Source organism: Eptatretus burgeri, unplaced genomic scaffold (genome assembly GCF_056783735.1).
Source record: "Eptatretus burgeri isolate ZD-2024b unplaced genomic scaffold, Ebu_testis_v1 Ebu_testis_scaffold_3155, whole genome shotgun sequence".
In the NCBI taxonomy this organism is placed as follows: Eukaryota; Metazoa; Chordata; class Myxini; order Myxiniformes; family Myxinidae; genus Eptatretus; species Eptatretus burgeri.
In genome coordinates, this window is record NW_028225103.1 from 335496 (window position 1) to 349742 (window position 14247).

Consider the following 14247-nt stretch of genomic DNA (forward strand, 5'->3'; position numbering starts at 1 on the left):
ACAGATGCAAAGGCTCTTTGTTTTATTTTCATCATGGTCCAAGGTTCGTGGAGGATCTCAAACGCAAATATCGGACACACACATGCAGACAAATACACGAGACAACACCGGACAATTTCGCACAGACACAGCCGCTGAGCTTGGCGGGAGGTAACTTCCCGAGGGCACTGCCATCTTTTATGACGTCACTTTACTCCCCACACTCAGCAAGGCAGTTGAGAAGAGATTTACCTCCTCATCACGGATTCCAATTGATTTCAAAGATTTCCTCCTCATCATGGGGAAGTCCATATTTCCTTGTGCAGGTTGGTGAGAAATTAGCATGGGAGCAGATCAAGGTCGTCCTGGATTGAGATTGAGGAGTCACACCTTGGAAGACCAGGCTTGACTCACCAGCTGGGTGCATTCTCAGATTAATTTTGCAAATCTCAACCGTAGTCTGTTCTCCGGTAATGAAATAAATAATTGGCTGTTCTGATTGGTGCACAGAAAAATCCAGTACCCGTTGGTGATAGCTGTGATAAACCTTCATCTCAATCATCGGGTCATTTTCGTGAATTTGGAGGTCGTTCGGACCTCACGTGCTCCTTCTTCAGTGCTGCTTTTCCTTGTAGTAGATCATGATATACATAGATCCTCGAAGATCTGAAAGAAAAATTGGATTCATTTACACCATTTATTTTTGTTCATTTACACTGACTGTGACGTGTGCGGGTTTATTTACTGGACCATAAGAGAGAAGTTCGTCCAGATGTCTGACGACATTTTTTGAAGAAATGGCCGAACGGATCTTTGCGAAACTTCCAGAACATCATCAATGGGTGCTTGGGAATGTTTTAGGGAAAATAATTGTTTGAAATTTTTGAAAAACAAAGTTTGATTTTTTTGGGGGAATTTTTTTTTGATCACTTTTAAATGCCTGTCTTGGTAGCTTTGTCAAAAATAACATTAAATGATCCCGAACCCCATTACTTAGTGGATGTTGGGAAGTGTTTTCGGCCTCCCACAAAAAAAATTAATTAAAAATAAAATAAACAACAAAATTTTATTTCTTCAAAATACTCACAGGATGAGAACAGCAACGGGAAACGTGGGATAACCCGGCTGGTATCCCACAAGAACGGAGTTTCAAACAGTCTCAGAACCGAACGATGTTTTGGAATTCTTAAAGATTTCAAACATCCAACGGACAAAAAAAAAACTTCAAAAGAAAAAGGAAACAATCCAATTTGTTAAAAAGAAGATAAAAATAATCACAAAACCATATCTGTAGTTTTCCTTGGGTTGGTAGGATGGCTCAGAGGAAGGTAGGTAGGTCGGTAGGTAGGTCATGGGACCTCGATTTAAAACAACTCCAACACTGATGGTTTTGTTTTCTGTAAATGTGAATCTTCGAAATCAAGTTGAAAGTCCTGGAGGGAAGAATGGGATTTTCAAATCAGGATTAATGAAACTTTATTTTGGAGCAGGGTGGGAGGGGAGGGATACACAAAGTCAAGGCTCACGGAAGAGCGAGTACACTGAACGGATCAGGATGCAACAGAACAAAAGGTACAGTGGAGAGAGGGGGGGCACAATCCTGGATCCTGGAGGGTCGCCCCTCCCACAGAGGATACCAGCAAGCTGGCACTCATTTTGCCGACCTCAGAAGGATGACTGACTGAGTCAACCCCACCTGGAATTAATTCAACAGCCAAGGGAATTTGAACTCAGGGCCCCAGGATCCCAAGCCCACTACTCTCGCCATAAAGCCAACACCAGGCACAAATATGGTATCGACTGATCGAATACCCCCAGAACTTTTTTTGTGTTTCCTTGTCTGTTTTGGTTTGTCACGTGATTGACTGGTGTACCACAGCGTACCTTCCTTCACCACACTGTACTTGCAGTACCAGATGGTGCAGGATGACCCGAGGACTCTCCGGTGAAGATCACAAAGAGAACGTCCCGGGATTCACGAGCGGCTCTGATGGAGGAAACGCGGTCGGTCCGGGAGGTTCTCCCTGAGACCGCAGATCCATGGTCGGTTCACCCGAGGACAAGGAGTCCGGACCCGGTACGTGACGTTCACTCCGATTGTTTATGTTTCAGATTCTGTTGTGAAAGGGAAGATCGAGTCGGAGTTTATCGATGATTCGTTCCTTCGATACGAAGGTTTGAATCACAAACTCATTCCTCATGTTATATTTTTATTGTTTATAATAATAATAATATAACTCCAGAGTGAATCCAACAACAGTATACCCACCCGGTCCTTGTTATTCCCCCAAAGGTACAAATCCCCATCAACTTTGGTAATTAATTGTAAATGGGAATCCCATCCATGTTATTTATGGGATACCTTGTTACACCTCATGACGTCATCACGATTCCTCTTTATTCTCGTTTACACCAAATCAGATGAACATTTACTCTCTGTGTTGGACCCCTGCACCGGCACACCATGGCCTAATCGTTTTGTGGACTACATTGGGATCTTCGACCTGCCCGAGCAAACACCGGATGATGAGACAAGGGACTTACCTCTCCCTGCAGGTGAAGGTTCGCTCATTGATTGAACCAACACCTGTCCTGTGCATCACCAGCATGACAGTTTATAGTTTGTCCGGTATTTATCAGGGGAAAGAAAGTTCAAACCTGATGATGTTTCCTTCCGATCATTCACTACCTTAACCACTGCTTGGTCGCCTTTTTGACCTCCTACCATGAGCCCGCATAAGTAGACACGACATGATGGCCATGTTGACACGGCTCATGGCTGACATGAACCAGGATGGGGGCTCAACTTGGAGGGAAACTCGACACGTGTTTTGGGAAGCGGCGGCAAATGGTGGAGGATGTGGCATGTGTGCAGCGTGAAAAGGTAGTCCATCAGGTGAGGGGTAAAACAGAAACGATTCCTTGGGGTTGAGAAGAGAGAAGGTGACTAACAGACTCCGAGAGACAGAACCACTGAGGGGAAGGAACGAAGCGGGACCACGGGAGATAGATGGAGATAAAAGTGAGCCGGATAAAGGACATGGAGTTATAAGATTAACAAGGGACAGAAAGTTAAAACAAGTAGCGCAGGCACTGGAGGAGGAAATTGATGAACATCCGGCGAAAAATTCGAACAGGGAACACGTGACCTCAAAGGTGTTGGTGGCGCGTAAATCCGTGCGCATCCGCCGGCAGAGCGGGACGATCAGAGGTGGAGCCGGAATTTGTCAAGAACAGGTAAAAAACACACACACAACTCGAAGGGCACTCAGGGGAGCACCTACCTCGACCAGGCTGAAAAGTTTATCCTTTGTACCAAACTAATCGGCTTGATCTGGATCTGGATTTGAATCAAAATCTCGTTGCCTTGTCACCGAACCAGCTCAGCAACCTTGTTTTGTCAAAACTCATCCTCCGTAACTTATGGAGATATCGTGCTCCTGTAAATATCGTTTTTGGTCCTCATGCTCAATGGTGAAGAATCCCTCAAAAATTTTCAGATCCAGATCCGGTTCTTCATCAAAATCTAATCAATCCGTCCTGGTCACACACTCCATCAGCCCACCAAATTTCATCCACATCCGTCCACAAGTTTTTGTGATTCCCTGAACACAAACAAACAAATTAAAAATCACTCATGGAGTGACACTCGGTGAGATGGAACGACACTCGGTAGAGAACATACCCTCGACCAGGCTCAATCGTTTACGTCTTGTATCCCACCGATCGGTCGAATCTGAATCCGGAATCCGGAACCAAAATCGAATCGGCTTGTTCTTCCCACCGAACCAACTGTTCCACCACTTCGCTACATCCGATCAGTCTGAACATCTTTGAGGGTCATCTCGTGTTAAAATGGTCCACAAAAAATTTGATGAGGACATCAGTCACGTTATTCGGCAGCCATATTGTTTTTTTGTTTTTTTTAACCTTCAACAATCTCTGAAATGGCTGAACAGATCGAGGTGAAGCGTTCCACATATGACCGCCTATCCATGAGGAACAAAACGTTCACACATATGTCATCATAGGTCACATGGTTTGGCAGCCATCATGGATTTAACCTGAAACATATAAAAATCTTCTTCTCCAGAACAGCTGGACAGATCGAGGGGAAACTTCCCATAAATGTTCCCCAAGGCTTGTGTGTGCAAGGTTGTTCAGGAATAATTGATGTCACATTGTTTGGCAGCCATATTGGAGGGAAGAAAAATATTAAATAATGTTTTCTCCGGAACCGCTGAATCAATCGACGTGAAACTTCACAATTGTGTTCTGGTCGTGATGGGGAATTTATGATGTAAATTTCAACTTGATCGGACACATGGTCTGGCATCATAATTATTTAATTTTTTTATATGATTTCTCTTTTTATTTTATTTTATATTTTATATTTTTGTTTAATAAGGATGGGTTTGAGGGTAAAGGAGCAGCAGCTGAAATGTGAATCCCATAGGTATTTATGGACGAATATAAATTATTAATTGTATCAAAGTCCAACTTCCCTTTTCCATTTGTAAGATGAGAATTCAGTTTCTTACCTTAACTTGACCCTCATCTACCAACATATTTACAACCGAATCTTACCAACTGGGGTCTTGTGGGACCCCAACTCAAGATCACTCAATTTCACTAAATCTGATGAAGTTTCATAGAAAATTAAATTTTTTGTGAACAATGTCGAGGCTCATATGAGAGCGAACACAAAGAACGTGCAACAAGGGGGGCAGGAGACAATAGCGGTGGGAGAGGGAAGGACAAAAACAGTGGGGAAGAGGGACATGAGATCTATGGAAGGGAGAGGGATGGGGTGGGGAACATGGGGAATGCAAGATGGACATTACAGGGACTTTCAGGAAGGAAAGCAGGGAATTTGAAGGAGGTGGGTTTGGGGTGGATTAATGGGGTTAGAAAAGATCATGATTTTGGATGGAGGAAGATCAGAGATGGTGGTGAACAGCTGTTTTGTCGACGTGGAGGGAAGAGTTGGATTTATGAGAGTGTGTGAGTTTTTGTTCGAAAGGAGGGGGAAAAGAGGAATGAAAGAGGGAAGTTGGGGGGTGATTCTTGATTTTGGTAGTTTTTACCAGAAGGGGGTTGCTGGCGGACCTTAAGCATCCTGTGGAAATATGGGGGGACATATCTCAACCATCGCAGGGCAGGTTGGTGAGAAATCCAGTTGTTAAAAGAGAGTAAGTGTAAAATGTCACACAGGCACGACGGGCCAGCTGGCCAGTTCATCGGTTTCATTTCTTTGTAAATATCAGCACAACACCGATTTAACACGGGGAGTGTGGCAAATGTAGATTTTCGTAGATCTAGAAAAGAATTTAACGAGTAAAATGTTCTATAAGAGTAAAGAAGGTTCTTGAGTGGTACCACGTGGGAACGTGATGACGTCATCTGGACGGAACAAGCCGCCATTTCCGTACGTTGTGGGCGGAGTCAACGGCGTCTTCTCATCACGTGTTCCTGGTCATGGACTTTGCTTGAAGAGATCGTCGGCCTTGATACAGGAAGAGTGGAGGTCTCACAACGTGTAAGTCTTTCCTCCCTTTTCCAGAACCTTCCAGGTGTTTGAATATTACCTCAGTTTCCCTTCGAGTCACAACAACAATGAACCGAATTGGAGGACGACGTCGACGTCGTTCGTTATGGTAAGGACCGGGGTTTCTTCAGGGTGGGAAATCTAAATATCGGATGCAGCAGAAAAAGTAGTCGTCGCTTCACTGACGTATTTAATGAAATGACGTCATGTTGTTCTTCACGAACATTCTCCATTCACTCGATCATTAGCCTGAGGTGATCTTCCTTCTGCTCGTCAGTCAGATCACGTCTTCTTCTTCTTCTTCCTTGTTCATATTTATATTTGAGCAAATACAACCGGTCACTTCACTGAGGGGAACATTAAGTTGGGGGGAAAGGGGAGGGAGGGTTGGAGAAGGAGGGGTTTAGTTATAAACAAACCGAACGTTGAACACGTCCTCCACCATTTCCCGGACATACATTCACCGATGTTGATCAAACTGGAAACACACAGATGAGGAATGATGGCTTTTACAGATTCACGTCACTAATTTATTTCGAGATCAGATCCAAGATGGCCGACTGGCGGCCATTTTGTTCCTTAAATGTGTCCCCAACCATTTCTCCGACTTGCCCGTTCTGATTCTGTTCAAACTTGGCAAAAGTAGATCACATGATGGAGAGAACGTGTCACACATTTTATTTTTCAATCTGATCAAAGATGGCCGACTGTGACTCTGACTGTGACTGTGATTGTGATTCACACCACGGTGGAGTGACCCGGTCTGAATCCAAATTGATGATCGGAAATCAAACCATTGGTAAAGAGGAAGGATTTGATGTCTGAAGCGATGATAGATTCCATCACCTTGCTGATGGTTGGGAGAAGGTTGATTGGTCTGTTGTTGCAGGGATCTGTTTTTGCACCTTTTTATACAGAACGGTCATGTTTACTGATTTTTCCGATATCTTCAAAGGACAGTGGTGGACGTCCTTGATGGTGACTGTGGTTGCAGCATTTGTAGCAGTTGTGTGAGATGGTTGAAGCACTGTAGTGGTAAAGAGTGAGATGGTTGAAGTGTTGTGGTTATGGTGCGATGGTTTTATGCTCAGCGCCTTTTTCAAAGCTGCAAAATTTGATGTTGCAAATCAATATGGGTGGCACACGTAAATGTTCGTAGATCTGTCAGCATTTAACGAGTAAAAAGGACCATGGCAGGATGAGAGTAGGTTTTTGAGTGATACAATGCGGGGAAAAGTGACGACATAATCTGAGTTCCTGATAACAAGTGCAATAAATAATCGACCACGTGATCTACGCGTGCTGGATTACGATTGTGGATTTTATTCCATCCACTGTATGTAATACACTTCCATGTTGAGCCTGCTCTGCACTTGCTGTTCAACAGGACCAGAAGAAACCAACGGCGTGGAGATGCACCTGGATTACAGGAAGACCCTGAAGGTTTGTTCCCGCAGCCGTCTCATCTCGAGCTGTCTCAAAACGTGATACAAATTCTGGACATGAGCTCCCAGTATGGAGGACACAATTCCATCAGCAACCTGGCGGGTCCACCGAGCATATTTTCCCGCTCCTGGATGCACGTGGCCATGCCGAGAGCATATGCGGCGTGGTGGGACCGCTTGTCCCAATGGACACCCAGACGTTGTCCCAAGATTCCCGAGTGGTTTAAAAGCCAGGATTTCATCGAGTTACTTTTCGACGTGCCCGTCTTTCCTTCCAGGGTTTTGGTGTTGGAGATGTACCACCCTGGATATGTGGTTCGGATTCTGGCCAAGTCATGGGATGAAGGTGAAGACTCTACTGTGTGCAGGTACCAGTGACCCTTTAGGTTGAAATCTCCGACGGGTTTTAATAAGGGATAGTACCAACAATAAGGGATATCTAGCATATATAGCGAATCCAACAAAAAACGTCACGGGTCAGGGCCATGTGTCCAATCAAAGCGGGGTTGCATCAAAGTGTGACGTCTTGGTACCCGGTCGATACTGCCAGCAGTTTTAAACTGTCAGTTCCAGTTATGTCTCTAATTAATTACGTAACACCCAGTACACAAAACCACACAAAATTCACCACACAACACTACACAAACACCACACAAAACTACACAAACAATACAAAATACACCACACAAAACCACACAAAATTCACCACACAACACTACACAAACACCACACAAAACTCCACAAACACCACACAAAACTCCACAAACACCACACAAAATTCTCCACAAACACCACACAAAACTCCACAAACACCACACAAAATTCACCACACAACACTACACAAACACCACACAAAACTCCACAAACACCACACAAAACTCCACAAACACCACACAAAACTCTACAAACACCACACAACACTGCACAAACACCACACAAAACTCCACAAACACCACACAAAACTCCACAAACAGCGCACAAAACTCCACAAACACCACACAAAATTCACCACACAACACTACACAAACACCACACAAAACTCCACAAACACCACACAAAACTCCACAAACATCACACAAAATTCACCACACAACACTACACAAACACCACACAAAACTACACAAACAATACAAAATACACCACACAAAACCACACAAAATTCACCACACAACACTACACAAACACCACACAAAACTACACAAACAATACAAAATACACCACACAAAACCACACAAAATTCACCACACAACACTACACAAACACCACACAAAACTCCACAAACACCACACAAAACTCCACAAACACCACACAAACACCACACAAAACTACACAAACAATACAAAATACACCACACAAAACGACACAAAATTCACCACACAACATTACACAAACACCACACAAAACTCCACAAACACCACACAAAACTCTACAATCAGCACACAAAATTCACCACACAACACTACACAAACACCACACAAAACTACACAAACAATACAAAATACACCACACAATACCACACAAAATTCACCACACAACACGACACAAACACCACACAAAACTACACAAACACCACACAAAACTCCACAAACACCACACAAAACTCTACAAACACCACACAAAATTCACCACACAACACTACACAAACACCACACAAAACTACACAAACAATACAAAATACACCACACAAAACCACACAAAATTCACCACACAAACACCACACAAAATTCACCACACAACACTACACAAACACCACACAAAACCACACAAACACCACACAAAACTACACAAACAATACAAAATACACCACACAAAACCACACAAAATTCACCACACAACACTACACAAACACCACACAAAACTACACAAACAATACAAAATACACCACACAAAACCACACAAAATTCACCACACAACACTACACAAACACCACACAAAACTCCACAAACACCACACAAAACTCCACAAACACCACACAAAACTCCACAAACACCACACAAAATTCACCACACAACACTACACAAACACCACACAAAACTACACAAACAATACAAAATACACCACACAATACCACACAAAATTCACCACACAACACTACACAAACACCACACAAAACTACACAAACACCACACAAAACTCCACAAACACCACACAAAACTCTACAAACACCACACAAAATTCACCACACAACACTACACAAACACCACACAAAACTACACAAACAATACAAAATACACCACACAAAACCACACAAAATTCACCACACAAAATTCACCACACAAACACCACACACAGCCACCACACAAACACCACACACAGCCACCACACAAACACCACGCAAAACTACACAAACAATACAAAATACACCACACAAAACTACACAAACACTCCACAAAACTACACAAACACTCCACAAAACTACACAAACAATACAAAATACACCACACAAAACTACACAAACACTCCACAAAACTACACAAACACCACACAAAACTACACAAACAATACAAAATACACCACACAAAACCACACAAAATTCACCACACAAAACTACACAAACACCACACAAAACTACACAAACAATACAAAATACACCACACAAAACGACACAAAATTCACCACACAACACTACACAAACACCACACAAAACTACACAAACACCACACAAAACTCCACAAACACCACACAAAACTCCACAAACACCACACAAAATTCACCACACAAACACCACACAAAACTCCACAAACACCACACAAACACCACACAAAACGACACAAACACCACACAAAACTGCACAAACACCACACAAAACTACACAAACACCACACAAAACTGCACAAACACCACACAAAACGACACAAACACCACACAAAACAACTCCTCGTGAGGGTCTACAATCTCTGATTCCTTTTTTTTTGTTTGGTTTCTTGCTTTTGATTTCTTTTTCTTTGATTCTTTCTTCCTTTTTTTGGACTTCTGTTTCCTGTTTGATATCTATATTTTTCTTGTTTTTATCTTCCCTGACTTCTTGTTTTGTGATTTCTTGTTCTTTTATTTCCTTGTTTGGTTTCTTGTTGTTTGATTTTTGTATCTTGATTACTTGTTGAGATTTTATTTTTTCTTCATAAAAATGGCTGAGGCCATAAAAACCTCTGTGACTGAAAGAGGGATAACTGTTGGGGTGCATTTGGCAGGAGCTTTAGTGACAAAGGCAGCGAAACTTGCTGATGTTTCACGAGCAACGGTGTCTCAGGTGATGTCGGCATAGAACTCCGAGGGAAAGACATCATCAGCAAAGGGCAACAGTGGGCGGAAGTGTATACTCCAGGATCGTGGTATCCGTGCATTAATTTGAAGTGCTCGGCAAAGCAGGTGAGCAACTGCTGATCAATTGACTGTAACTTTGAACCTGGAGCACGAGCAGCCAGTTTCATCAAAAACGGTCCACCAAGAGATCCACAGAGGACCATTGTCGAGTTGCAGCACACAAACCGCTCATCCCACCTGGCAATGCACATTTGCGAGTGCAGTGGTGCGAAGAGCACAGGCTCTTCGCACCACTGGACTACCGGACTACCACTGGAAGAGCACAATGGACTACCGAGCGGTGGAGAAATCTGATACGGTCACATGAATCATCCTTCACAATCTTCTCCATAAACAGATGATTTCTTCTAACTTTGATTCCTTCTTCCTTTTTGCACGTGTGGTGCTAACCTAAAGAATGATACAGCCCTGAGTGCTTGGTCCATGTGTGATCCCCCAATGATCCGATGAGCAAGACACTGATGTTATTCATGTGTCATGGCCTTCTCAGTCTCCAGATCTGAACCCAATCGAGTATTGATGGAATATTGAGGAATGACGTCTGAGACAGCGTTTTCCACCTCCATCAAATAGGTGTGATTCAATTGACTCTCTCATGGTAAAATGGTGCCGCATCCCTCCTGAAGAATTCCATACCCTCGTGGACTCTATGCTGCTGCACATATAGGCCGTACTTACCGCTCGTGGTGGCCCAACGCCCTGTAATGTTGACTAATTTACATTGGTGTTTCCATGTTTTTTGTCCACTACCTGCATGTTTTTAAAATGTCCCTTCCTTCCAACAACTACCGATTGTCAATCCACACATCCTCTGCCCCTCACCACCCCCAACCCGCACCTCCCCCTCCCCGTGAAATCCGTTTTCATTTTTCATGAATGAAAAAAGTTTAATTCATTTATTTGTTAATTTATTTAATCATGTGAGTGATGTCCTTTTACACATCCGTTTGTATCAAATTTGAGATGTTGTACGACATGAACCACACCCTCATACACAATGTCTACTTCATGGTAAAATCAAAAGGACACTGCTCAAAAGGCTGACTTTGGTGATGTATGATGCAGGTGGCGGACGCTGTGGTCTAGCCCTGCGGACCCCAATCTTCCACCGAACGCCCCTTTCAAGTTTTCCCCACCGATACAACCACCGGGATTTGCGACGAACGTCCTCCGTGTGGAGTTCAATTTCCCCCTGAGCTTTTACCGCATGGAACTGGGCGCTGTTGTTCTGTCCGGTATCCCGGTGAACCTTACGCAACCAAAGAAGAGCAAGAGTGAAGAACTTGCTGAGTCAGAAAAACTTCGACAGAAACAAAACAGGATGGAAAGAAGGAGGAGACGAGATACGGTTAAACAGATGGAGGAAGAGGAACAGAAGCTTTCCCCCTTTTCAAATAATGGATATTTTGACCTTTTACCTTTCGAGGTGAGCATGTGAACCCCCACTCGTCATCTTTTCTTCTTTTAAAAATTGGTTTTCCAGATCACAACATCTCATTGTTTGATTTCAGAATGGTTTCAGACGATGGCGTCAACATTGAAATGGCTGTCCAAATCTGTTTGTGTTGGGAAGCCTCGATGGCTTCACTAGTGGTTACCTGGGTTGTTTTAAGAGTTACTGGTTTTGCATTTGATGGACATCCTTGACTATCTGAAAAGTGACAGTTAGTCAGGTTGATGCACTGATAATTAAATCGATGTTTTTTTTGCTGCCTTACTTCCACGACAGATTATCGAAATTATTTTATCTCACCTGACACTCCCTGAGCTGTGCTGCCTCGCTCAATGCAGCCGTACCCTGCGCGACTGCTGCTACAACCCTTCCATGTACAAACACCTGGACCTCAAGCCTTTCTGGCCATCTCTCTGCGAGGAGGACCTTCTGGCTTTGAAGCCTCGTCTCACCCATGCACGCTCGCTCGGTCTCTCATGGACTGGAAACGATGGAAGATTCAGTCCTATGGTCCTTAAAAAGTGAGTAATTGAATGCAAAGTTATTAATCGATGGCCTGGGTTTCGGTGAACCGTCTGGTTCAACTTTGGCATTCTTCAGCTTCCATGATTTTGGGATATTTGGTCATTTTCTTGATTTCTGCATCGTTCTTCAAAAATCACTGCTATGAACACGTCAATTAGCAATGTCTTCTTCTCTTTTTTTGGACGGAAGTATCATATCTGGTGGCAACGCTTTGTTTTCGATGTTCACGCTCGATGGGATGATTAGGTCGAACGTGAGCAGTACTTCAATGTTTTCAGTGATTGCTTTTGGTTCATTTTTCCCACAAATTTTCTGCAACTGCAATATCAAATTTTTTGCTGATGTGCCAGCACATTACTTTACAAACTCTGTTGTGTCGTTGTGTGTTCAGCTGTTCTGGCATGAGTTTTAATTTTTGTGTTTGGTTATTAAGCTTCATATATCATTCTCTTTGATAATGCCACCTCCACCCCTCACCTTTCTTTTCTTTTTCCTCCTCCCCCCTTCCCCTTCTCTCACTCTCTTTCCCCTCCTCACTCCCCCTCCTAATAACAAGCAGCACTCTCCTCCCACACCTCTGTCGCTCTCTCGTTGTCTCGGTGTGTTTGTCTATGTGTGTGTGTGTGTGTGTCTCACGCCTCCCTCCCTCAATGAATAGCAACGTTTGGTGAGGTCCTTTTTAACCGCGTCACGTTGCGAATGCTGGCTCTAAGAGAGCTCCGCGTTGTTGTTGTTGTTGTTCTTCTTCTTCTTCTTCTGCTTCGTCTGGTGAAGACAAAGCCTTTAGGACGCGGCTCTTGGATACATTTGTCCTTGTTCGCTTTCCCCTCCTCCTTCTGAGCTCCCCCTACTTCATCCTCTCTGCCTCCTCTCCCCCTCCCTCTTTCACGCCCCCACCCCTTTTATTTTCTCCCTCAGCGAAGCGACGGGTTGTATTTGCTTGTCATCAATACATGGCAAAAAGTACGCACTTGGTGAGATCCTCGTGTTTCTTTTGATAACAACAAGTAGCATATCGCTAGCCATTAATACTTCAGCAGATCTGGTCCCGTTAAATGGGACATGACCATTTGATATGCACGAGTGCGCTCGTTAGTCCATTGGACCAAATTTTTATGAGTCTTCACGGCCTTGTGGCACACATGCCTGCTGTACTGCTGGGGCATTCGCTTGCCTTTCACCAAGCCCAGATGTGCTTCCCTTGGGCCATTGCGGGAATAATACATTCGTTATTTTTGTTAACAAATTATACTTCCATTTTTATGATTATTGTTGGAAATATTATTTATATTAATTAATATATGCTTTGTTGCAATGTTATTGTTATTAGCTCGCCTGTTCGAAGAACAGAGAGCGATAGCGATACCCCTGGCGTGAGCGTCAGCGTCAGCGTGAGCGTGAAAATGTTAACGTTTTTGGTGCAAGTTATTTCCTTTCTAATGTTTTTATCTTCCACACTATTTTTTACTGATGACAATGTACAAACACATACATTGCTTTAAAATTATTTGGATCAGACTTCACTGCAATTCTTTATAAAAAATATTATTAGACTATTCTTTTAAAAACGATAAATGTATAAACAGGCGAGCATTGGGTGGCTTTGACACCAACTCTCTGGTTCTTCTTATCTCCACCACCGAAAGCGAAGGAGGTTATTGTGAAGACTCTGTCCCTCCGGCCCGGTATGAAGAGAGTCAGTCGAAGAGGATTCACCAAAATGCAGTTTTATTGAAGGATCACATGCCAGCGGAGGTGATGTTAGAAGCCCAACCAGCACAGTGGAGAGCGACCAAAACCACACTGAGTTTTACATTCAAAAACTCTCCCTTATATATAATCTATCTCTACTTCCAATCTATCTCTGGTTATACTCTAACCCTGGTTGGTGTGACAAGAGCTCCAAATGAGTACTCAAATATGAGCTAAAAGTTTTCCTTCCCTCCTACAAGGGAGGGTGGAACAGTCAAACA

At 43.4% G+C, this 14247-nt stretch overlaps 1 protein-coding gene and 1 long non-coding RNA gene across 11 annotated transcripts in view; one reads left to right on the top strand and one right to left on the bottom strand.

Annotated features, from left to right (window-relative positions):
• Nucleotides 1-1281: 1281 nt before the first annotated feature.
• On the bottom strand, nucleotides 1282-5483 carry LOC147006725 (uncharacterized). The gene is made up of 3 exons (XR_015054636.1): nucleotides 5359-5483; nucleotides 1864-2094; nucleotides 1282-1412 (listed from the first exon to the last, which is right to left on the bottom strand). It is a non-coding gene; the product is annotated as an uncharacterized LOC147006725 (long non-coding RNA).
• LOC147006726 (F-box/LRR-repeat protein 4-like) overlaps nucleotides 2087-14247 on the top strand; it is a 30731-nt gene continuing 18570 nt past the window's right edge. Inside the window, exons 1-6 of one of the 10 annotated variants that reach the window (XM_085868080.1) lie at nucleotides 2090-2154; nucleotides 2401-2541; nucleotides 6915-6970; nucleotides 7251-7340; nucleotides 11362-11722; nucleotides 12026-12270. In XM_085868080.1, coding sequence (XP_085724206.1) covers nucleotides 7267-7340; nucleotides 11362-11722; nucleotides 12026-12270 — 680 coding nt within the window. In that variant the 5' untranslated portion in view covers nucleotides 2090-2154; nucleotides 2401-2541; nucleotides 6915-6970; nucleotides 7251-7266. Of the gene's footprint in view, nucleotides 2155-2400; nucleotides 2542-5032; nucleotides 5637-6914; nucleotides 7341-11361; nucleotides 11723-12025; nucleotides 12271-14247 lie in introns of those variants that run through there. The other 9 variants (XM_085868082.1, XM_085868075.1, XM_085868077.1 and 6 more) reach the window with 9 other exon arrangements.